General features: G+C 43.3%; 1 protein-coding gene across 2 annotated transcripts in view; it reads left to right on the top strand.

Annotated features, from left to right (window-relative positions):
• The first annotated feature begins 1,299 nt into the window (after positions 1-1,299).
• The window catches only part of elavl4 (ELAV like neuron-specific RNA binding protein 4), a 39,577-nt gene continuing 13,835 nt past the window's right edge, over positions 1,300-27,041 (top strand). Inside the window, exons 1-5 of one of the 2 annotated variants that reach the window (XM_039001912.1) lie at positions 1,300-1,308; positions 2,921-3,007; positions 6,469-6,709; positions 19,989-20,092; positions 26,012-26,165. In XM_039001912.1, the coding sequence (XP_038857840.1) occupies positions 1,300-1,308; positions 2,921-3,007; positions 6,469-6,709; positions 19,989-20,092; positions 26,012-26,165 (595 nt within the window). The remainder of the gene's footprint in view (positions 1,309-2,920; positions 3,008-6,468; positions 6,710-19,988; positions 20,093-26,011; positions 26,166-27,041) is intronic. The other variant, XM_039001911.1, reaches the window with a different exon arrangement.

Here is a 27,041-nt window from a genome sequence, read left to right on the forward strand (position 1 = left end):
CAGAGAAGGGAAGAAAAAAAATCAATTTGGCAAAGTAGATGCGGATCGATGTTGGTGGAGTCAGGCGGGTGCGGCGCAAGGTGTTCCAGATTACTTTCCTGATTGATCCGACCCAGCTTCCGTCTGACCTGCAGGATGACTGGAGAGGCAACAAAAAATAAAAAGACAGAGAAAAAAAATCTATAGCATGGAGGGAACTTCACTGACCTGGAGTTAAGATACAAAAATCATATTAATGTGTCTGAATCGCTTTGATAACTCAAGTTCCCTCTTACTCTGAAGCACTTTGAGGAGTTGGTGCATGCTGGGGTTTCAATGGTTGAGTTTGTGACCTACCCTCTCCTTGAAATGAGCATTTCAATTGATCGAGGACACTATGACCTTTCACTGTATTAGTGTACTTGTTAGAGGACAGAATTACAGAATACTTTACTGTACGATGGACAACCCTTTGATTAAAAAATATGAAATATTTAACAGATTGGATTTCATTCCGTGTTTTATGATTGAACATGTCCATGTAAACAGGAAAATCTAAAAGGATAATTTTACTGATAGTCTAATGAGTCAGTGTATAATATCCTGTTGGGGTCATCCTCTGTTCTAGCATATAGGAGAATGCTGGGATGTGGCGAGACATTGAAATCACAAACAACCATCCAACTGACCTCCATTTTGTGCCAGGCGCTATCAGTTCAATTATACTACTGCCGCATTCTGATCCACTGCCGTGTCTCCTCTCCGCATCCATCCCAGCAAAGTCACGGGAAATTGATTGTCTAAGCTCGTTTGGGCAGGGGAGGTCTGCCTGGCAGTAAAGTGGCGCTTTTACAGTGTCACCGTGGCAGAGGAGAGGCTTCTGGTCATGTGAGATTTGCTAGATGACGCAGGCTGCGGAGGGAGATAATGTCCTCTGTGGGCAGTTATAACACTTTCTACATGACTGCCATACCAGACACACACCGCTCACCTCAGGAGCTCAAGGAGATGGGGAGCCCTCACAGGGTGTCAAATATTTGACACACTAGAGAGTATATTGATTATATAATAACTCTGTCTAATGTCTGCTGCGCACAACCAAAATGTATTCCCTGAATAATTGAAATTGTACCCATGAGCGATTGCTCATCTGTTGTTGTTTTTTTAACGTAATTGCAATGTCCCTTCATTTGAATATTATTTGAGATGTTATCAGGAAGTGTGTGTGTGTGTTCATACTGGAGAGAGGCAGACAGACATAGAAAGAGGGAGAGAATCATTATTAGTGGCTGTATTGATACACTTGGCTGCATATCTGTTATGGTACTGGTTATAAAACAATAGAATGTAGATTTCAGCTACCATACGCCTTTATCTAATACCCACTAAAATCTCTCAATATTTCAGCAACTGTATGCTTGCTTGGAAATTGGTTTTAGAATAGATATTTGTTTGCATAGAGTTAATATTGTAGCTACAGTATGTAAATACAAAAGGAACACAAACTACCCTTTTGCTGAAATACTACCCAAAACCTCTCAGTAGAGTGGGTAGTACATCATTTGCTAAAATGTTTTGGAAACCATAGCCAATGTTTAGTCCTACACCTGCTTGCTGCTTTTCACCATGTTTTGGGACCTCATTTGAACATGCTGCATATTATGCTTACTTCGGCAAAATCATTCATTTTTAGACTCGCCCATTTAAAACTATCCATAGCAGTTGGGGTGAAAAATGCTTTTAATGTTTCACCTTTGTTTAACATCTCTTTTCAGGTTAGCTTTCAGAATTTTAAATGAGATTAAAACTCAATGGAAAAAAGGATGTTGCCAGTTCAATATGCCCTCTCCTTTAAAATGGACGTTGGTCCACCATGTTGGGCGACCTCTTATGTCCACTGGGTATCCAAGCCTTGGGGGCATATCTATTTAAGGCTGTCCAGCCCATGCTGGTTTCTTTGGCTAAAAATAGGGGTCTGTGTCATACCTGTATTCACTTTGACAAATCCTGTGTATATGATGGTTCAGGTTGACTCAAGCAGTGTATTGTTTCATCTGAATCCCTGTGAATGGGAAAATCTAGATCATAAGAAAAAGCTGGATCAAAATGTATATTACCATAAGTATTAATCCCCCAAAGATGAATGTGTAATACAGTGTGTTCTTTATATTCTAAAGCTGTAAGATGTTGCTATAACCTTCGGTCTTCACCTAAACTAAAACAGAGGTGGCATCTGGTAAAGGAAATGTACCCATAATGGCTCAATTTACATTCCCCAAATTATCAACCCAAACATCCTGACACACGCCGACCTGTCGGCATACACAAGCTGCCCCAACCTATTCCCCATTCCCCTCTCCAGCTGACAGTCCATTCTCATTTGGAACCCCAATAACACCCCCCAGAGGATGAATGGCCTCCTCCATCACCTGACCCTGACTGGTTACATCCCATTGCATTCCTCTACCTTCTCATCCCTCTGTCTGGGAGAGTAAATGAAGCAAGAGGTCAGCCTCAACATCCTCTACTCCTAAATTGGCTGTTTTAGCTACTGGTGTTACAGCTTCAGCGCTATATTGTGCAAAGGATGCTGCTGCCTGCAGCCCGCAGCTCATTTGAGGAGCTGTCTTTGTCAAGGGGCTTGTTTACTCACCAGGAGTGAGAGGGATATCCACATCATTAATGCTACAGAGGTCACCATAGTTCCCAAGTCAGGTCTATCCTCCTCTCCCCAAATAGACCACGTCATACTCAACACCAACATTACAGTAATTGTCCCTTATCTGAATTATACCCAAGTCTCAATAAGCAGTATTCCAATACAGAAACCAACCCCTACCTGGAAGGAAGCAAAGCCACCTGTGTGTTTTAGTGTGGCTGGTGACCGTAAGGCCTGTGTAGAAAAACAAGCATGTTAAATCTTGACCCTGAAACCTCCTAGGGATCGACAGAGACACAGTGGCGTCAGGCAGAACTCCCGCAGCTACAGGGCTGGGCAGAGAAGGGATTGCTGACACAGCCAAAGATGGTAAGGAGACAGCCACAAAAATGGCTTTTTACCCGACATTACCAATGGTGATGACAGTGCTGCTGAAGGAGCAGGCCTGTCTGTCTGCTAGGCCAGGGGGGAGGGGCCCTGATGCAGGCCGGCCGGGCAGACACACTGCGCCAGCTACTTTTTCTGCCAACCTAATGTACTGTGTGCTGGGAGGATGCTGATTGATTTATTGTGAGTGGAAAAAAGATGGAGAGTAAATATAGCTTTATATATAATATAAATATGTGAATCTTTACTATATTGGATGTAAAATTGTAATGCTTTAACCATTCATCAACCTTAATGTACATGTTTTAGGTTCTATAAATATAAATGCTCTAAAATTTGCATCCAAATGCTTTTATGTCGGCTATATATTTCCCCTTCTGTAATTTTGTTCTTGCATCTGGTGTGTTATTTATTGAATAATGAAGACAGTATAGGTAATGGAAAATGTATGCATTTTGTCAAGTTGTGATGTACGATAAGAGAAAATATTCCAGCCTTGCAAATCACTTCTTACCTCACTCCCAATGTGAGGTACTGTTTCATAGTCACATAAATACAATCTTATTTCAAATCTAAATAATACACAACAAAATCCTCGATAATAAAAACCCATGACATTAAATCACCGGTACATAAGTATTAAGGATAGGCCTGGATGATGTGTTTTTGTCGACTCACTCATCTAAAAGGGTGAACTTTAACCTCTTCTAATGGACCTCTATCCCCTCCGTCTTCCTCCACACAGACACAGCCTCCAGAGACACTGCCTTACTCACGCCTTGCATGACTCACACACATTAGATTCATGAACCAATATTTATTTCCTACACTCTGAACCCACTAAGGCCTCCATTATAGTCCAGAGGAAGCAGGTCCCTCCCACACACCATGCCCAGTGGCATTAATGGAGGCTGTAAATCCAGCATTGTGTTTCAGCCCGGTCAGGGGAAACAAGCTCTAATCTGAAGCTAGTGTTAGCTAGCTAGCGTTCTGTTGAATCAGTAGGCCCGGTGTCTGTCCTCAGGCTGACGCTAGAGCTCCTTTGAAGGCTTTGCTTGTGTGCCGTAGTGCCTCGGCCAGGAACCCAGAGAGACCATGGAGATATTGCCTTTCTTAGCACTGGGCTACTCTGTGGGAAAGCAGAGATACCCAGCCACTGAGGCACAATGGACAGCTGAGCATGGGTAGTGCCGGTGGCAGGAGGTAGAAATTATAATTGGTCAATCTGACTGACGGGTCTTGGGTAATTCAAGGTAGCCATTTTTTTCCCCTGGTGAAAACTCAAAGCACACGTCCCATGGAGTTGAAAGTATTTTTGACAGAATGAAGCTCAGCAGGAAGTGTAAACAAATTTAATAAGGCCCCCCAATCAACTTTGTTACTGCTAGGTACTTTATCCCTTCTTCCTCGCTGTCTCCATGGTCCTTCTTTGGTGGAGTGGTGAGGATACTGTCAAAAGCACAATTTGCATGCAGAATAGATCATGAGCGCTTTTAAAGAGGCGGTTCTCTGTTTGTATTCTGCTGTGAGCTCCAGGCATTATCTTGTGTATTGCTCCATTGTAAAGTAGACTGGTGTGTGTGGAATGAGAAGATGGAGGCTGAAATTATTCACATTCAAGTTTATTTATGATATACCCTCCTCCACTGTAGATAATGTATGTCTCAGGCTTGAGGTTCGTGTTAGAAAACCAAAGGAGAAAACAATAGAGTTGAGATCTACGTGACTGATAGTGATTGTTCAGAATATTGTGATAAAACATTGTCTATTTTAGTTTTTAGACCAGTTTTCAACAACATCATTGCTATCAAAACATTAACTTAGCTACAGTCAGATGGGGAAACCTTTCTAAATATGCTGGCTTTGAATAGAGGTACAAACTTACATGTTATATATATATAAATAAATAAATACACCCAAACCTGTGCTAAGATCTTTCCTTTTCTATGATTTTGATTCACTTTTGATTCAAGCAGCAGGAACATGTAACCTATTTTCCTCATCTTTTAGATCTTTATTTAAATGACACCAAATTAACTACAGTCAGTCATTTTAGAGGTGAGCTTTATACTACCGTTAGTTCATTTTGGTTCACCTCTGGAAGTGTTTACCTGTGTTTTTTTCCCAAGGTTCTTTGTTAAAGGTGCAATATGCAGAAATCGCTCTGCCATTTCATTGTTGGTAGAATTCTAATAGTTCATCTAGTTTATGTGACTAAACAAGCATTGTATAGTGTAGAGAATCATTGTACAATCCAAACCGCTGTGAAATATTTTTTCAATAACCAAAGATATATTTTCAGCTGTTTGAAGCTGGTGTACAAAACCTTAATTAAAAGACGCAAAAGCGAAACTTAAGAACGGGAAGCATAGAAATAGTGCACAGAACAGATCTACCGTTACTTAGACTTGCGTTCAATGAGAATGACAGATATAACTCACATTTCTGTGTGAATTTGGTCAGGTCGCCCAAAAAGTTACATTTTGCAGCTTTAATGATTTTGTATAGTTGTGTTGTACAGACACTGACAGATTAAACTCAGAGTCTACACAGCCACTCCCCAGTGTCTCTGGTACAGACTTTCAATAAAACACAGAAAAGTAAATCAGTGCTCTGGCTGTTGTTCACGCTGCTACATTTCCCTATGTCGTCTTCTTTAGTTAAAAGCCCATCAAGTTTACCTTTCAAAGAACCTTGTTTGGGGTGTTTTCACCCCCATGTGGGGCAGATGCTTTTAACAGCAGGCACCCTGAGGTTCCTATTCTGTCACCCTATATCTCCAAACACAAACACGCCACACCTCACACAGACCTTCCATAAACCTCTTAGGCTCAGCTTCTCTGTGTAAGTGGATGATGGAAATCAACTGACTGTAACCGAGAATCAAATAATACCATTAAACACACAGATTTTATGCTAATGGCTGAATATATTTGGTGGCAGTCTTGGGATCTTGAAATAAGTGTTTGCCAGTAGATAAGCACATCAGACTGCCTTTCCTCAGTGCCTCCTCCCTCAAGGGCCAGCAAGCTCTACTTCAAACACCTGCTCTTAAAGCACACTGCAAAACCAGCCGCAAATGTTCCCTGTGACAGACAGCAGTGCCCCGCTGAATCGCTCAAATTTTTACCGCTCTCTAACTGCACCAGCTATCAAAGCACAGAGAAGAACTCACAAATATCACTCATGTCTCTAACAGCTATGTCTGCATGAATATGTAGGAGTTTAAGTTGCATGTGTACATATAGTGTTTACTTTATGGTCTCATACTATGTGTTAAACTTGGTCTTTCTTTTGTCTGAGTTTTGATGGCCTGGAATGTAGATTCGATGTTTACTGTGTTTATGTGAGGTCCAATAATTAATCATGGTTCTCAGATTGAGACGCCGTACCTCCTACCTCCCCTTTGATTGTTCTTCTTCCCGAACCCTTCCCTCCCTCAGATAATCAGCAACATGGAGCCTCAGGTGACGAACGGCCCCAACGGCACCACGGCTAACGGGCCGTCCAGCAACAGCCGCAGCTGCCCTTCACCCATGCAAACTGGAGGCCCCACCGACGACAGCAAGACCAACCTCATTGTCAACTACCTGCCCCAGAACATGACCCAGGAGGAGTTCCGCAGCCTGTTCGGCAGCATCGGAGAGATTGAGTCCTGCAAACTGGTCCGCGACAAGATCACAGGTACGATGAAACACTGGCCATGGGAAGAAAGGAAGTGGGTGGGTGTGGTACAGGGTGGGATGGCATGGTGCCAGAGGCCTATGATCCCGGACAGTACTCCAGCTGGTTACTGCAGAGCAGGAGGATGGGGCTTGGCCTGGAGCTGGCCGGTGAGCAGCAAAGTGAAGAAACCCAGTGCTATGTGGCACAGGGGTGTTTAAGCAGCACTTCCCAGCTAATCATGCCTCTAATCCCAGCCTAGTGGCTGTGTGGGTGGTATAGCAGATGGATGGGGGAGGCTGCTCTGAGATAATGCCAGATAATGGCTTTCATTTTAGATCCTACTTAGTGACACTTCTTCCTTGATAATCTCATTAAAAAGGGCCAGTGTTGAAGAGCAACATCTACTCTTGACCATGAGAAGCAGCCAGGCTAGACAGTGGCTCAGGCAGCAGCAGGCTGATGGAAGTACAGGGCCATATTTTACAATAATGGCCCCGAGCTGGCAGGAAGGTAATGTGTAGTATATATAAGAATAGCACCTGGAAACCACACTCTCCACTCATTTTACATATATTTTTTCCATATGTGTGATGCACAGTAAACAGTGAGGCCTAACATTTTATATCGGAGAGAGTAAAAAGAGACATCATAGAGTAATAATATATGACATTTAGCAGATGCTGTTATCCAAAGCAACTTAGTCATGTGTGTATACATTTTACGTATGTGTGGCCCCAGCGGGAATAAAACCCACAAAATGTGGTGTTGCAGGCGCCACGCTCTACCAACTGAGGCACAAAGGACCACAAGATTACCAGGAAGCTCTCACTGACCTAAATGGGAAAGTAAGGCCATTTCTGAGAATGTTGAAAGTTCTTCTCTACCATACAAGGTCTCTGATGACTTAGGAACACAAAGTGTGTTATAAATATCCCCCTTCTACGGTGGATGTCTGTGTTGTGCTCCCATGGGTGCAATTTCGTCGTTGAAACTTTTAGACTAACAAAGCGTTTCTCCCTCTCAGTTGAGGGAATGCCAGGAGGCTGCATGCACAACCACTTGGTATCATTATCTGACTTTCGGGGAGGACCATTTTTTAAGCTTAATATACACCTGAGCCCTTTCTTGTGCATTTCCAAACATACCTTTCTAGACATTTGACCAGAATACCATTTAAAACACCACATTCTCAAACACCACATTCGGGACATTAATGCATATGGACCTGCCCTTTCAGTTAACTGTATGTACATTTTTTAAGTACAGAATGTGAAATTCCTTTACACTGCAGTTCAAAGGGAAGGAGGATGTCTGTGATGACAAGGTGACGAGAGCTTCCTAAGTCTGAGCGTTGTAAGAGACAGGCTTCTCTTTTCTCTGGACCGGGTGCTGTCAGCTTTGATGAAGCAAGAGCGGCGTGAGGTACAAGCCCACCCGGCCACTCTGCGCTCGTCTGTCAGGCCCGCTCCAGCTCAGTGAAGTGCCACCTCAGATTGTTTACCCTGCTCCCCACGCCTTTCTTGCTGCGCATGTAATACACCAGGGACCTGCAGGTTCATCTTTTATTGAAGGCAAACTTACACGCACATCGCTAGAGCCCACACATGCCCTCACTGACTCTGGCACATCACCCTCTCAACTTTCTCGCAGGCTGAAGACAAAACTAAAGAGAGACACAAAATGAGTTGTCTTGTGTGGCAGCAGGTTCCACTTTTCAGTGGGAAGGGAGTGAAGGACAGGGTGTTTGAGGTGTTGACTAAAAAAAACAGAAGGTTCTCCAACAGACTTGTGTGTATCTCTATAAAGACGGTATTAAAATCCTAATCCTCAGTAAAAATGCAAACACCTTCAGCCAGAGCTGAAGCATCACCGCCTCTGTCTGCCTCTAATAACATAAACATACACCCTTGGGGAGAGCTAGTGATATTCTTGTGGACCTGGTAACATATTGAATGACAACTTTTAATGGAATGCATTAGGAAAGTTTTAGTGATTCTGGTCATCAGCATACAGAGAATGGAAATGACTGATCAGGCGACGCCAAGGCAGGAATTGGATCATTGTCAGTTGCCCATTTTTCTGGATAATTTTGTGCACTGGCTGCATTTCTTTAGGAAAATTTATGCATTTGTATTTATAACCAGGGAAGCTAAAGTCATTCCGCTACCCAAGAATAGTAAAGCCCCCTTTACTGGCTCAAATATCTGACAAAAAATTGCGTATGACCAGATACAATGCTATTTTACAGTAAACAAATTGACAACAGAATTTCAGCATGCTTATAGGGAAGGACACTCAACAAGCACTGCACTTACACAAATGACTGATGATTAGCTGAGAGACATTGATGATAAAATGATTGTGGGGAATGTCTTGTTAGACTTCAGTGCAGCTTTGACATTATCGATCATAGTCTGCTGCTGGAAAAATGTATGTGTTATGGCTTTACACCCCCTGCTATAATGTGGATAAAGAGTTACTTGTCTAACAGAACACAGAGGGTCTTCTTTAATGGAAGCCTCTCAAATATAATCCAGTTAGAATCAGGAATTCCCCACGGTAGCTGTTTAGGCCCCTTGCTTTTTTCAATTTTTACTAACAACATGCCATGACTTTGACTAAAGCCAGAGTTTCTATGTATGCGGATGACTCGACACTATACACTTCAGCTACTACAGCGACTGAAATGACTGCAACACTCAACAAAGAGCTGCAGTTCATTTCAGAGTGGGTGGCAAGGAATAAGTTATCCCCAAATATTTCTAAAACTAAAAGCATTGTATTTGGAACAAAAACACTCATTAAACCCTAAACCTCAACTAAATATTGTAATAAATAATGTGGAAATTGAGCAAGTTGAGATGACTAAACTGCTTGGAGTAACACCAGATTGTAAACTGTCATGGTCAAAACATATTGATGCAGTAGTAGCTAAGATGGGGAGAAGTCTGTCTATAATAAAGCGATGCTCTGCCTTCTTAACAACACTATCAACAAGGCAGGTCCTACAGACCCTAGTTTTGTCACACCTTGACTACTGTTCAGTCGTGTGGTCAAGTGCCACAAAAAAGGACTTAGGAAAATTGCAATTGGCTCAGAACAGGGCAGCATGGCTGGCCCTTGGATGTACACAGAGAGCTAATATTAATAATATGCATGTCAATCTCTCCTGGCTGAAAGTGGAGGAAAGATTGACTTCATCACTACTTTTATTTACGAGAGGTATTGACATGTTGAATGCACCGAGCTGTCTGTCTAAACTACTGGCACACAGCTCGGACACCCATGCATACCCCACAAGACCTGCCACAAGAGGTCTCTTCACAGTCCCCAAGTCCAGAACAGACTATGGGAGGCACACAGTACTACATAGAGTCATAACTACATGGAACTCTATTCCACATCAAGTAACTGACACAAGCAGTAAAATTAGATTTAAACAACAGATTAAAAAAACACCTTATGGAACAGCGGGGACTGTGAAGCAACAGAAACATTGGCACGGACACATGCATGCATACACATACACATACAGTGGGGCAAAAAAGTATTTAGTCAGCCACCAATTGTGCAAGTTCTCCCACTTAAAAAGATGAGAGAGGCCTGTAATTTTCATCATAGGTACACTTCAACTATGACAGACAAAATGAGAAAAAAAAATCCAGAAAATCACATTGTAGGATTTTTTATGAATTTATTTGCAAATTATGGTGGAAAATAAGTATTTGGTCACCTACAAACAAGCAAGATTTCTGGCTCTCACAGACCTGTAACTTCTTTAAGAGGCTCCTCTGTCCTCCACTCGTTACCTGTATTAATGGCACCTGTTTGAACTTGTTATCAGTATAAAAGACACCTGTCCACAACCTCAAACAGTCACACTCCAAACTCCACTATGGCCAAGACCAAAGAGCTGTCAAAGGACACCAGAAACAAAATTGTAGACCTGCACCAGGCTGGGAAGACTGAATCTGCAATAGGTAAGCAGCTTGGTTTGAAGAAATCAACTGTGGGAGCAATTATTAGGAAATGGAAGACATACAAGACCACTGATAATCTCCCTCGATCTGGGGCTCCACGCAAGATCTCACCCCGTGGGGTCAAAATGATCACAAGAACGGTGAGCAAAAATCCCAGAACCACACGGGGGGACCTAGTGAATGACCTGCAGAGAGCTGGGACCAAAGTAACAAAGCCTACCATCAGTAACACACTACGCCGCCAGGGACTCAAATCCTGCAGTGCCAGACGTGTCCCCCTGCTTAAGCCAGTACATGTCCAGGCCCGTCTGAAGTTTGCTAGAGAGCATTTGGATGATCCAGAAGAAGATTGGGAGAATGTCATATGGTCAGATGAAACCAAAATAGAACTTTTTGGTAAAAACTCAACTCGTCGTGTTTGGAGGACAAAGAATGCTGAGTTGCATCCAAAGAACACCATACCTACTGTGAAGCATGGGGGTGGAAACATCATGCTTTGGGGCTGTTTTTCTGCAAAGGGACCAGGACGACTGATCCGTGTAAAGGAAAGAATGAATGGGGCCATGTATCGTGAGATTTTGAGTGAAAACCTCCTTCCATCAGCAAGGGCATTGAAGATGAAACGTGGCTGGGTCTTTCAGCATGACAATGATCCCAAACACACCGCCCGGGCAACGAAGGAGTGGCTTCGTAAGAAGCATTTCAAGGTCCTGGAGTGGCCTAGCCAGTCTCCAGATCTCAACCCCATAGAAAATCTTTGGAGGGAGTTGAAAGTCCGTGTTGCCCAGCAACAGCCCCAAAACATCACTGCTCTAGAGGAGATCTGCATGGAGGAATGGGCCAAAATACCAGCAACAGTGTGTGAAAACGATGTGAAGACTTACAGAAAACGTTTGACCTCTGTCATTGCCAACAAAGGGTATATAACAAAGTATTGAGATAAACTTTTGTTATTGACCAAATACTTATTTTCCACCATAATTTGCAAATAAATTCATTAAAAATCCTACAATGTGATTTTCTGGATTTTTCTTTCTCATTTTGTCTGTCATAGTCGAAGTGTACCTATGATGAAAATTACAGGCCTCTCTCATCTTTTTAAGTGGGAGAACTTGCACAATTGGTGGCTGACTAAATACTTTTTTGCCCCACTGTATTTAGTAATGTAGATATGTGGTAGTGATGGAGTAGGGACCTGAGGGCACACAGTGTGTTGTGAAATCTGTGAATGTATTGTAATGTTTTAAAATTGTATAACTGCCTTAATTTTGCTGGACCCCAGGAAGAGTAGCTGCTTTGGCTAAATGTGGATCCATAATAAATACATTTATTTTCTCTCGTGTTATTATTTGTATTTCATGCAGGAACAGGAATTGATTGTGCCTGGGATTTTATTCCTGATAAGAGAGAGACTTTACATACTGAGACAGTCATCATGTTCTCCACACAGTAAATAATTACTGCACTGTAATACAAGACCCCTCTTCCTCACAGAGGGGGAGGCAGCGTAGCCTAGTGGTTAGAGTGTTAGACTAGTAACCGAAAGGTTGGAAGATAGAATCCCCGAGCTGACAAGGTACAAATCTGTCGTTCTGCCCCTGAACAAGGCAGTTAACCCACTGTTCCTAGGCCATCATTGAAAATAAGAATTTGTTCTTAACTGACTTGCCTAGTTAAATAAAGGTGTAAAAAATAATAATGTTCTTCCCTTGAAGAGACCGTCACTCGAAGCCCAAGGGGTGGACACAGTTTTTATCCAATGTCTGCTGTGTCCCCTCTCCATTTTAGTTACCCATTTGTTCCTATCATGATTGCACTGGCCATTGTTTGCCAGTTTAGATGCCCATTTTTGGTCACTTTTGGGTGGTGCCATTTTGAGCCTGGCTGTATCACGGGCACAATAGGTTAAGTTACAGCGTATATCAAAGTCTGTATGGACTGACCAACGACAACAATGATCCCTGTACAATCAATGCAGTCACCTTCCCTTAATTTAACAACTGGGACAACTGATGCAAATTATACTGACAATGCAAAAAGAACAAGCAGATGTGTATGAAATATTCATCCTACTTGATGTCTGCTACGACGTAGTAGGCCCTGAAACACCTCGCTGTGCATCTGAGAGCAGAGAGAGTGTGAAGACCTGTGCTGAACTCGTGTTCGAGTCTCTCCAATCCTCTCTGTGATACACACAGCTAACTTATTGGTCTGACAGGGAGGAGATGAAAATTTCACTTTTTCACTCAGTTTACTCTCATCTCTTTGTTGATACTAAAATATACAGGTAACTGACAAAATAATGGAAACACTTGAGTAAATCAGGGATACCAAGTATATTCAAAGCAGGCGCTTCCACACAGGTGTGGTTCCTGACTTAATAAGGCAATTAGCATGCTTAGGGTCATGTATAGAAATGCTGGGCAGACCATTATTTTGGCTACCATGGCTATGCCCCCATTTGTATTTATTAGGGATCCCCATTAGCTGCTGCCTTGCTCTTTTACTGGGGTCCAAACACATTAAGGCACTTACATCACACATAAAACAAAATATAAAACAGTACGTCATATAACATTTTTACACCACTACAACAATGTATGTGTGCACATCTGTACCTTTATGGATGTCTCTTCCATTGGATGACCATGCCCCCATCCACAGGGCACAAGTGGTTACACTTTAGTTATTTAGCAGACACTCTTATCCAGAGCAACTTACAGGAGCAAGTAGGGTTAAGTTCCTTGCCCAAGGGCACATACAGATTTTTCACCTAGTTGGCTTGGGGATTTGAACCAGCGACCATTTGATTACTGATCCAATGTTCTAAACTGATATGCTACCTGCCGCCCCTGTGGTCACTGAATTGTTTGATGAGCATAAAAACGATGTAAACCATATGCCATGGCTGTCTCAGTCACCAGATCTCAACCCAATTGAATACTTATGGGAGTTTCTGGAGCAGCGCCTGAGACAGCGTTTTTCCACCACCATCAACAAAACACCAATGATGGAATTTCTCGTGGAGGAATGGCGCATCCCTCCAGTAGAGTTCCAGACACTTGTAGAATCTATGCCAAGACGCAAGTTTTTCTAAGCTCGTAGGGTTCCATCATTTGGTGTTTTGTTGTTTGGCAGTTACCTGTACATTCAAAGGAGTTCACAGTCAAAGCCAATGCTGTTTTATTTACTTCCAATACATGGTTTGTATTGTTGGTTTGTTGCTGGAATTGTTTGTTTACCAAGCTCTTGCGCAATCAAACGTTCCATAGTGATGAGCATCAGGAATGAATGTCAGTGCTTTGCAGAGTGGAACACAGTGTGTATTCACCCTCCTCCGGTTCACATGAATCTCACTGGTTCATATAACAATTAATATGATGCAAGCGTGCATAAAATAGCTTCCTCCGTAGAACGCTGATGATAAAAACAGTATGATATAAAATACTTAGTATGACAATGAGGCTGGTAGCTCTTAAATTGGACCAAAGTGAAAGATAGAAAAGAAACTCTGCACCACCTTAGACATACTAGCAGATACCTATTGACTTCATTTCAAATCGCTATCATTTGTGAAATCCAGAATACATTAATATGCTGTAAGACAGAAATCATAGAAGGTAAAAGAAGGCATTAATATAGCTGGTATGGGACGAGATTAACACACATCTGACATCTTCCCTTAAGCCAGGTATTACAGACCAGCCAGGCCCATAAGTGCAGATGCCTGGAACTCAAAAACTTAAATGTGTGTTTGCAATACATTTTTAGAATCTCAGGCAGAAAAACACCCTGGCTGTCTCCTTTCTTCTCCCCCCACTCCCTGTGCTGCTTGAGTGGCCCATACATGGGAGAGGGAGAGTGGGCCTGTCAGCCAGTCCCCAGATCTGGAGGACCATCGCACTCCTCCGGCTCTAGCTGCTGCTGTCACTGTTGTCATATCCAGGCCTGACGTCATGGAGGTGGGGGTTCCAGATTCAAAGGGGTCCTCTCTCCTGCTACTCTGCTATCCTCCCAGACATCCTACACATTTTGAGCTTCCATCCAACTCGCCTCAGGCAGCAGCCACCGATTGGGAGGAGGGACTGGGGGTGGGTGGGAGACTCCTGCATATTACAGTTGCTGCTACCTTGGCAACCCCAGAGAACAGCGGAGGGGAGGCAGTGTATGTGTGGAATGTTTATTTGGTCAGCAATTTAGTCACACTAATGTAAGCACATAGCTACAGTAAGGCTGTATTAGTGTTTGAATGCCATTATAGTCAAATGTTTATATTATGACCTAATGTTTGTCAACTGTTCAGTGTTATGCCATTGCTGTATGTATAAAAATGAAATATGGCCAAAAATGCAAATAGAAAATAGTGGCATACAAAATGTGCTTAATAGCTCTGAGTCCACGTTTGCTGTAATCAAATTACTTTTGCTATTAACGGCCAGTTAGAATGAACTGAGCCTCTGTCAGTTTTTCGTACTAGAAGCACTTACCACAGCTAAGTGGTTTATGTAGATTTAAAGTGTGAATTAAAAATGTATATTCAATCATATCATAAAACTGCACATTAGGTAATTCTACTTTCTTTAGGAGATTAGCAAACAAAACCTAACTTCTTGAACTTTAACAACATAATACTGAACTGGGAACTTCTAGAAGTTTGTATATGTGTAGTTTTCGGAATTTAAGTTGGTGACTACTCCCGCAAATATTTTGGAGAGTGCTGGTCCGTCAAAAATAGTTCCCAAGTTGCTGTTGCAGCAAGGGTAAAATGTCAGGGAACCAACACGATGATACACATCTGTTTTGACAAACTGGAATATTTTCTTCCTCCAAATCTTAAATGTGGCTAAATTTAAGACTGACCAAACCAATATGCCTGTTTCTACCTTAGGAACCTGGTGCTATCAAGGTATGTTACCGTCAGCTGTTCATAGCACTGTCATCCTGTGCACAGTGCACTTTCCCCCTCTTCTCTCTCATCCCATGGCATCTTATATGACAGATTGAAGCCATTTTCACTGACAGGGATGGAGTGGGGACTCCGAGACACAGACCGAACATGGAGGCTTAGAGAGAACAGGTTGTCAGTCGTTAATACAGAGCATCGCAATGTTGTCTTAACCATTGTGAAATATTAATGCAATTCATATTTTTATGAAGGGCCCAATCACAGAAGGATATTGTTTACTGCTAGGTTACAGATCATATCTTGTGTACAGACATGCATGTTAATAAATGGAATGGAGGTACTGTAACTATCTACAGGGTACTTAAAGGTAATAAATACAATTTTATTGGTCGAGTACACATATTTTCCAGATGTTATCACGGGTGTAGCGAAATGCTTATGTTCGTAACTCCAACAGTGCGGTAATATCTAACAATACAAAACAATAGGAAGGAAGACCATAAGTGTATGGAAGCAATGACACAGGAGGCTCCAGCGGGCAACTCTCTTTCCACACGGTGTGTGTGTGTCTGTGGTTCTCTGTGCAAGTCACCACATCGGGAGAGGCAGAACACCCGCTGGAAACACACTCATTTTATCATCTCACACATTCCGCAACCTGCTGCTCTTCAGGAAACAAATAATGGCTTAGTCATACTGTAGCACCACCAAGAGGAGCCACTCACTGGAAATAGCAGTGATTTGCCAAGGAAAAAGATTTGGTACACTGCCTATTTCCCCCTCGTATTTATTCTTTTACTGTACGTGGAGCGGTGAAGACCTGGTGAGGTGGTCTCAATTACCCCGGCCCGCTCTCTCATCAGTAGTGGTTAGGGCTAAAACGGGACAGCTGTTATGAAGCATTATGGCACTGCTGTGTTAATGTCACAACTAATGAGCTCAATTATCCCCACGCACGCCTGCTACGAACAAACGCACCACTCTGGATCACAAAGAGGGGGGATCCACTGTCACACACAACTATTGGCCCTGTGCTTTTAGCTCAACTCATCCTAATGAAGGAGCTCAGCACGATCCCACTACTAACATTACTAAGCTGTTTATTTATGAAGAATATCCATTTTAATTGATGTTAAGCATTGTCTTTTTAGTTTGTACATGTTGTTCAAACGCCTCCAGATTTGGGGATGGTATTGGATTGCTGTTGTTAGGAGCTGAAAGTCATGGAAAATGAAGATCTATCCTCATTAAAAGCTAATTAAAACTGCAATGCATCATTTTGGTTTGGAGTTTTAATTGACAATTAAAATGTGTAAGTTAATGTATCCATTAGACAAATTAAACGGCATAGGGATAATTTCCTGTTTGCTGTTCCATTAGAGGGTATTTATTATGCTATCTTAATGGCATTTTCAGCTTCCTGGGATGCCTTTTTTTCCCAGATGTTTGTCTATAATTATCCTTAATGGCATTTGTACAATCCTTCAAAATGGCACTCAGCCTTTCTAGTGACACGTGGATCTAGATTCCTATATATAACACAGTAAACAACCAGAAAATAAGCCTTTATACAAAAAGCTAAAACATTTTAGTGCTAAAACACCTGCGCTATCCTGTACAGCAGGGGTGTCAAAGTCAAATGGACGGAGGGCCAAATAAAAAATTTAGCTACAAGCCGAGGGCCGGACTGTTCGAATGTTCATTGAAAAATTTTTAAATGACGCATATAGTCTAGTGAACCTAATTGAACCTACTGAAAACCTAACAAATATATTCCAATATGATCAGATAAATAAAGCAATATTTTCTTATGGCTCTGTCAGTAATCTTTAATTTTCAACAGACACAAAAGACAAATTTCCTTTATATAAAAATCCCCATAACATGAACATTAAATGAAAGAAACCGGTATTCAAGGCACCATCAGTAGCCTATATTTTCTATTTTAGCAAAAGTGGGCTAAATTTACTTCAAAGAAAAAAACAATAATAGCAATTTTCTATCATCCACTCAACTGAAATATTTTTAAAATATAATTGGATTGAAATACAATAAAATAAAGTGCAAAAATCTAGCCTTTTGTAGCCTTTGTTCCATGTCCATATTCTTGTTTTTGTCCGCGTGTTTCGTTTCATAATGTCGTCTCAGATTATACTCTTTCAGTACCGCCACACTTTCTCCACACAGAAGACACACAGGTTTTCCAGCTACCTCCGTGAACATATACTCCGACTCCCACCTTGTTTGAAACCCCCGGTTCTCAGTGTCCACCTTCCGTTTTGCCATTTTTGATGGGTATCTGAAAGTTAATTTTACTGTGATGCTGACGACTGCTGTGCCAATAAATATTGAAATGAAGCAGCCTACTGCTCGGTGCGTCACCGTTGCATTGTGGGAAATGTAGTATTGGTGCGTGTAAAAGATCTGCGGGCTGCCGGCTTGCTGCGGTCTGCGGGCCGGTTCTAATAATAAATCAAGATCATCCCAGGGGCCGTAAAAAACCTTCTCGCGGGCCGGATGTGGCCCGCGGGCCTTGACTCTGACATATGTGCTGTACAGCTATGTACTGCTCTTAAAGTAGTAGCTTTGCTGTGCTGTGTAGAACAGCGTTGAGGCATGCTGTGCTGCACCGTGCTGAGCTGTGCTGTTCTGAACCGTGCTGTGCTAGGCCTGTGTATTTATTTCAGTCAGGCATCGTGCTGGGTTGAACCTGCTGGGCTGCGTGCGTGCAGAGCAAGTCGTTGTTGTGAAAGGCCAAGACAAGTTTGCCTGCCAATGTTGGCCCACAGTCTGCGCACTACCGCTTTTTGACCTTGTCAGGGTGTGTGTGTGTACACGTTCTATTTACTGTGTACGTTTTAATGGTATATTCTCATCAGCGGTCCATAGTTTGCAACAAAAAAAAGTTTTACATGCAGTATGAGTGTATGTTTCTGTGCGTTGGCGTTGTGTCTCCGGGAAGCAGCCAGCCCATGGACCCCTGCTGTGGGCTACTCTGTTACTGGTGGGTGGAATCCCCTCATGGAGCTGCCTCGTGCTAAAAGCAGCTGCCTCACCCCATTTCTCCACTCACCTAGGGAGTGGTGCCAGGGGGTAGGAGGAGGGGCACACCCAGATCTCCCATCCAGCCTTGCCAAGGTGGGCACAGGGACTGGTGCCAACTCCCAAAGACACACTGGTGTAGACTGCATCACAATTGGAGTGAGGGATCACAAACAGAGACAGGTCCTTGTGTTCATTTGAAATCCATTCACACACGGACACGCGTTTATAGTATGTATACGGTACATGTGCCTACAAACATATACAAGCACACATGTACTTTAGAGAGTTGCTTGGCACAGCGGACATGACAGTGTAGGGGCTCTCATGGCCTCTCAGAGCTGAGCTGAGCACCGGAGACTCTCTCCACACACAGCTCCTGCCTGCCTACCTGCCTGCCCGCCCAAGTGCAATGTAACTGTATCATTAATCGCAACCCAGCACATCCAGGCAGCTCTGCATGAGTGCGCTTCGGAAGCACACTTCATTTCAGCTAACCTTTTGTAAGCTATGCTTGTCGAGCCTCAAGTTCTCCTTGTGAAGCAGTGGAAGGGGGAGGAGGAAGGTGATAGAGAGGGGGGAGCCGCTCTGCAGTTGGCTAATTATTGGCAACCCACATTGAGGAGTATGAGAAGAGATGTCTTTGCGAAGGCACTTTGATATTGAATACACATCCACAGGCCCACGGATGTATTGGCGTTAATGGCATAGTTCTATTTTAGTGTCCAAACTTTCCGAGGGGTGCTGTCAGATCAGTGTCAGCGAGATGAAGGGTAAAAATAGCTGTGAACCACAGAGATTCTCTCCAGGACAGGAGGTTTTTAATGAACAATGGGGAAATGATAATCCAGGGTAATCCACTGAAAGTGAGGGAGAAGCATCGTGTTTGATGTGAGAAATACAGCTCCCTTTGGCCCAAAGCTGCAGCTTGCCTTGGATGCTATTTACTTGGTGCTAGAGCAGCGCTGTTTTACATTTGAGATTCACTTTGTCTTTTCCACTGTGGACTTGCTGCTGTCTGTTTCCATTAATGGCTATAAGTACGTTGCTCCACTTGGACTTGCCAGGCACTTGTGTAGCAAGTTTGTTTATTTTACTATCACACAGCCACAATAGCTTTGGGCATTTGTTGAAAGTCAACTAGTTCATCAAAGCCGGCTCTGCCTGAAATAAATATCCAGAGATGTCAGGAAAATGTTAAATCAAAACAAATCTGGTATTAATGACAATGTCAGACGTTTTTCAAAAACAATGACATTTTTTCGCTTTCAGTTGTGAAGACATTACTTGGACTTAGAATGTATCTGTACCAATTCTGAATGTACTGGGTAGAATTATGTATTGTAAAAATGCTCTTTCTGTTTTACAGGGCAGAGTCTGGGCTATGGGTTCGTCAACTACATAGACCCAAAGGATGCAGAGAAAGCCATTAACACATTAAACGGACTCAGACTTCAAACCAAAACTATCAAGGTAAGTCAGATTGGTAAAAACTGTTCTGTACCCTGAATATCAATTCACCCAGCGGCCATGTGATTAGGAACGCACTGCTTCAGTGCCCATGTAGGTTTTAGGAATGTTGGGCAGTGACTGAGGCTTCTGATAAGCTAGAGAGGAGATTCATACCTATTTAAATACATGCAGAGAGAGAGAGAGAGTGAAAGAGTAGCTGAATCAAAGAGCATTAAAAGCCGTGAGGTATAACTAATATGCTAATTCATTTCTAAAATGTCAAAATGTAAAGGTGAAACTAGAAAGATTTTCAGACAGTAGGGAAAAAACATTTATTACATGCTGCCCAAAGTTAAATAGAGGACTCAAATTAATATTACATTTTATTAAAGGTTGGGAAGTCAAATAAAGATGAAGGGAAAATGGAGAAAGTATAATTTCATAAGTAGTATAGTTTTATTAGTTTACTCAATATCCATTTTATATAGTCGTTTGTCTTTACTTGTTGAGCAGGATTATGATCGCTATCCCCTCATATGGCTCCGTTATGCTGTTCGCTTTAAGCCATACTGTAATCTGCTCTGCTACCATAATCCAAGCCCTTTCAGTAACATATTTCTAAATCTAATCAGATCAGATTACCCTGCCGAGCTGAATGGGAAAAGCCCATACACAATCCCCAATCCCTCGACAGCCCTGAACATGACAGGTCAATATTGTAAAGGGAAACAGCCACACCAGATCAACACAGCCCAGCCTGTTTTTAATCCAGCACAGTGCTTTGAAGTTGGCTCTTGAGAGGCTCTTGGGGAGACAGCCAGAGCTCTCTGTGTATGTCTGTGCATGTCAGTGTGTGACAGTCAGTATGACCCACAGTTACTCTAGCGCAGGTCTCACCCACTGAGCGTAGCTGACAGGCGTTAGGATGAGTCACTGGGTCCGTGTCTGTAGATTCCCGCTGCCACTCTCCCTCACTAATGAACTCTGCTGAGATGGAAAACCAGAGGGCCAAGCTAGCATCCAGGCCCCCAACCCAGGCTACTGTAGCAGTGACGCTCCCCAGTCCTCCCAAGTCCCCACGCATCAGGCTTGTCTTTAGGAAGCAGCCCACTTAGGAATCACCAGCGTGCCATGGCCTGTCCCCTTGGGCTAGAGAGAAGAGCCTACTGCTGTTTCTCATTGACGCTGCCAAAACTCATAGCATATTCAGAGCTACACGCACACTCCTCACTTCCTCAGCTCTTGTACAGCCTCTTCCTCCCACAGCTTGTGTGTAATAAAACGGGAGCGATCTTCCGTGTCTATCATCCTGGAGCACACAGTCCAAAGAGCAAGTACACCAGTGAGCGATGTCCTCTCCCCCCACACGCACTGTCCTCCCCTATCTCTCTCTTACAAATACACACACAGCGTTCCACATCGTTCAGCTTCCTCTGTCTGTCCATCTTATCCAGTCAGACGGAGCAGCATCTTCGACTTCACCCTAGCTCTCAGTGATAGCAGCAGATTCCCTCTCTGCATGAGAGGTTTAGGCCAGCCCTTTTGTCTGTCTCTCCCTTTCGATTTGAGTTTTGCTCTTTTTATTCTTGCCACTGTGCGAAACCCATTATTTAGACTGTGCTACCCATATCAATAAGGCCTTTTCTGAGTAGCACTGAAGAAAATGCCCCTTTTACAACTTCTCATAAGTGTGTTCAAGGTCATTATCTACTTAAAATATCCATGCAGTGCCACAAGCCTTTCTTTCTGCACCAGAGGTTATCTTAAGCAGCCATGAAAATGAAGACAGACTTCCTAATAGCAGCAGACAGCTCTGTCTTGCAGCCGCCCAGTGTGAGGCTCTCTGGTGGGAGAGAAGAGAGAGCTGCTTGCGGTGTCATTGAACTACAGTTCATACGTCGATGTGCAGAGAAAACATTTAGAGCCCTCTTTTCGGGAAGACACTTGACATGAAGAGCTTAGTGTCTTTGATATGACTTTCCAGTTTCACACCAAGCCTCAGCTGATGAAACCTGTTTTTTATGCAGTACAATACTGTAGTTAATATGTAGGCGATCGTGTACAGTAAGCCTATGGGAATATCCATCCATATGTGTGTACACATAATACTCACAGACACATCACTCCCTATTCCATACACACTTTTCCCTTCTAGTACCCTCATAACACTAGTACCCTCAGTGCTCCCTCACTGTAGGGTGTAAACAAAAAGGAGCGGCTCTGTTCGCCACAGAGTTTCACACACACAGGTGGTGTCTTTCTGGGGTATGTTTCTGTCTTTTAAAGCGTGTGGTTTCCTCCTCCATGACACCTCAGAGTTTCTCAGCACAACTCTGCTGCTGCTACCCTGTGGAGGTGTGAGAGGAAGGAGCCCACTGGAGGTGAGAAGAGCAGGGCTACACAGTCTCTCTTCACACACACACACACACACACACACACACACACACACTTGTTACAGCCATTGGGCCATTGGAGGTGTTGATGGATAAGACATCTGGGGCGGGCTGACAGGGAGAGAAGGAGAGAAAGTGATAGAACCAAAGGGGAAAGAAGGAAAGATGGTTTGAAAGAAAAGAAGGGCCACAGGGGAAGCTAACTGCCAATGCTTTTGCCTTCAGAGATCAACAGCATTTTTTGTTATTATGCCAAGATTTTTTTATTTGTACAAGTACATTTTTTAACCAGGCAAGTCAGTTAAGAACAAATCCTTATCTAAATTTTTTTTATTTCACCTTTATTTAACCAGGTAGGCCAGTTGAGAACAAGTTCTCATTTACAACTGCGACCTAGCCAAGATAAAGCAAAGCAGTGCGACACAAACAACAACACAGAGTTACACATGGAATAAACAAACATACAGTCAATAATACAGTAGAAAAAGTCTATATACAGCATGTGCAAATGAGGTAGGATAGGGGAGGTAAGGCAATAAATAGGCCATGGTGGCGAAGTAATTACAATATAGCAATTCAACACTGGAATGGTAGATGTGCAGAAGATGAATGTGCAAGTAGAGATACTGCGGTGCAAAGGAGCAAGATAAATAAATAAATACAGTATGGGGATGAGGTAGTTGGATGGGCTATTTACAGATGGGCTATGTACATGTACAGTGAGCTGTTCTGACAGCTGGTGCTTAAAGCTAATGAGGGAGATATGAGTCTCCAGCTTCAGTGATTTTTGCAGTTCGTTCCAGTCATTGGCAGCAGAGAACTGGAAGGAGAGGCGGCCAAAGGAGGAATTGGCTTTGGGGGTGACCAGTGAGATATACCTGCTGGAGCACGTGCTATGGGTGGGTGCTGCTATGGTGACCAGTGAGCTGAGATAAGGCGGGGCTTTACCTAGCAGAGACTTGGTGACAAAATGGATGGCACTGTGACTAGACTGCATCCAATTTGTTGAGTAGAGTGTTGGAGACTATTTTGTAAATGACATCGCCGAAGTCGAAGATCGGTAGGATGGTCAGTTTTACGAGGGTATGTTTGGAAGCATGAGTGAAGGATGCTTTGTTGCGAAATAGGAAGCCAATTCTAGATTTAATTTTGGATTGGAGATACTTAATGTGAGTCTGGAAGGAGAGTTTACGGTCTAACCAGACACCTAGGTATTTGTAGTTGTCCACATATTCTAAGTCAGAACCATTCAGAGTAGGGATGCTGGACCGGCGGGCAGGTGCGGGCAGCGATCTGTTGAAGAGCATGCATTTAGATTTACTTGCATTTAAGAGCAGTTGGAGGCCACGGAAGGAGTGTTGTATGGCATTGAAGCTCGTCTGGAGGTTAGTTAACACAGTATCCAAAGAAGGGCCAGAAGTATACAGAATGGTGTCGTCTGCGTAGAGGTGGATCAGAGAATCACCAGCAGCAAGAGCGACATCATTGATATATACAGAGAAGAGAGTCGCCCCGAGATTTAAACCCTGTGGCACCCCCATAGAGACTGCCAGAGGTCCGGACAACAGGCAATCCGATTTGACACACTGAACTCTATCAGAGAAGTAGTTGGTGAACCAGGCAAGGCAATCATTTGAGAAACCAAGGCTGTTGAGTCTGCCGATGAGAATGTGGTGATTGACAGAGTCGAAAGCCTTGGCCAGGTCTATGAATATGGCTGCACAGTAATGTGGCTGAGGTGCACCCATGATCAGCTTTTAAACCAGATTGCATAGCGGAGAAGGTACGGTGGGATCCGAAATGGTCGGTAATCTATTTGTTAACTTGGCTTTCGAAGATCCTAGAAAGGCAGGGTAGGATAAATATAGGTCTGTAGCAGTTTGGGTCTGGAGTGTCTCCTCCTTTGAAGAGGGGGATGACCGCGGCAGATTTCCAATCTATGGGAATCTCAGACGATACGAAAGAGAAGTTGAACAGAATAGGGGTTGCAACAATTTCAGCAGATAATTTTAGAAATAGAGGGTCCAGATTGTCTAACCCGCCAGATTTTGCAGCTCTTTCAGAACATCAGCTATCTGGATTTGGATGAAGGAGAAATGGGGGAGGCTTGGGCGAGTTGCTGTGGGGGTTGGAGGGCTGTTGATCGGGGTAGGGGTAGCCAGGATGAAAGCATGGCCAGCCGTAGAAAATGAGGGCCTACCCTGGCCAAACCCTAACCCGGACAACGCTGGGCCAATTGTGTGCCGCCCTATGGGACTCCCAATCACTCCCTATGGAACTCCCAATCACACCCACCTGGAATCAAACCAGGGTCTGTAGTGACGCTTCTAGCACTGAGATGCAGTGCCTTAAACCGCTGCGCCACTCGGGAGCCAGTGTTTAATGACTTATGTCTTTGAATGAATACCCTGGATGGAAAAGGTTCTCCAGTCAGCAATGGTAACAGGATTAAACTCACATTTTGAAATAGTAAAACCAGATCGCAATCTAGAAGCATTCAACAAAGGACAGGAACTGTTTCAGGAGAGAGCGAACATGGCATGACTGCAATATCAATGTCTAATTTGCCAGTTAAAGATCATGAAGAACACCCTGTCAATGACAAACAGAACAGCCTTCAAATAGTAGCTTCCAATATAGTGTAATACTACAGTTTATATGACCTTTTAAAATAAGAGTTAAGGAAATGGTACCATCTAAATTAGACTGAGGGAGGTGAGTGTGTGTGCTCTGACAGAATGAGAGCTGTGACCCAGGCTAACAGGAGAGATGACAGCCAAGCATCGACAGTCTGTGTGAGAGTGGGAGTGTGAGGGACTCCGAGTGTGTGAGAGAGGCGCTGTCCAAGGTGCTGGTGATTGTGGCACACTGAAGAGAGGGTGTTACAGAACTGTGGAGGGGTCTGTGAGAGAAGGCACCCACCTCATTCAGGTTGCATAGTTATAGTTAGTACAATCCATCCCCATACAACCCCCCCCCCCCCCCCCCCCCCCCCACCAAAATAGGATTTCCAAACTACCTCTTTTCATCTCTTTCTCGCTCTCTCCCACCCTCATCCACAGGCTGTAAATACACCTTCTCTCCCATCTACTGTATGTGAGAGTGGATTTGTTTTTATGTAAGAATTAACAAGAGCGATATATTTTTGTCCAATACTTCCATATTAATGATGAGAGTTCGATGGGGATGAGGGTTCGATGGGGATGAGGGTTCATGTGTGAGCCTTTTGCTACAGTACACAAATATGAATGTTATACAACAAATAAAACGGAAGATAAATTGGTGCCTACCTAACTTCCTCACATCTCTTCTGCATGGGGTCTGCTAGGCTAATGTGTAAGTGGCTTTTAGAGTGAATCTGCTGTAACGCAAGTTATGTGCTAATTAAAACAAGCTCAGTAAGGTGAAGCCCTGTGATTCAGGTCATTAAAAACAACTTGCACCGACATCTCTGCCAATGCCTTGGAAAAAATACAAACCAATGCTCTACGCTCAAAATGTTCTCATAGATGCTACAGTCATTTTTATCTCTTACCTATCTCCTAAGGTGTCATATGCACGTCCCAGCTCAGCCTCCATCCGAGACGCTAACCTGTATGTGAGTGGTCTGCCAAAGACCATGACCCAGAAGGACCTGGAGCAGCTCTTCTCCCAGTACGGGCGCATCATCACCTCCCGCATCCTGGTGGACCAGGTCACAGGTATCCATGGGGAGCCTTTTCATTTATATACATACAAACTTACGCATGCGCAAACACACACACACACACACACACACACACACACACACACACACACACACACACACACACACACACACACACACACACACACACACACACACACACACACACTCTAACCCTCTAGCCAGCAGAGCACACATGCATTGGCCTAAACATGATAACACACACAAATATGCACACACACATATATACATAAACGTATGTTCATCTGAGTCATATACACCCTACTCACAACCCGAGCACAGGCACACAAAGAGATTAAACCATGATGCCAAAACATGCAGCATGACTTCCATTGCACAGCTCTTAGATCCATTTCAGAGGTTTTGTCTGCCTGCGGCAGGCTCCAGTGTTATGTGTACTGATGAAGCAGAATGAGTACAACACATTGTAAGCCACACTCATTTGCCTAAGCAGAATAAATCAGCCCTGACACTGGGGCCCTCCACACACAACAGAGCAGGATCAAATTTAGAGCAGGTCTGTTTATTTGCAGCTATGCTTCCACAAGACCTGTTCCACACAGCCCTCGGGATCACAAACAACAGCACAAAAAGTAAAGGCAGTGGAAAACACATCTGTTCATATAACTACAGTACTAGCCAGCTAGATATTCCCATTAACCTTGTCTCATACCACTGTCATAAATAAATCAACCTCTGAATAGCCTAAATGGAATGGAATGTCTGACGCATTCTGTGGAGCAGTATTTAAAAAAAGAAAATGTCTAAATAATTAATGGTATTACCATGCTTGCACACAGTTTGTCTTAATAGACGGAACAGTTTCCCAAGCATGTTCTCCACAAGCCCAATGCTCATCCTGCTGGTGTAC

The sequence above is a fragment of the Salvelinus namaycush genome, chromosome 10, assembly GCF_016432855.1.
Source record: "Salvelinus namaycush isolate Seneca chromosome 10, SaNama_1.0, whole genome shotgun sequence".
NCBI classification, from domain to species: domain Eukaryota; kingdom Metazoa; phylum Chordata; class Actinopteri; order Salmoniformes; family Salmonidae; genus Salvelinus; species Salvelinus namaycush.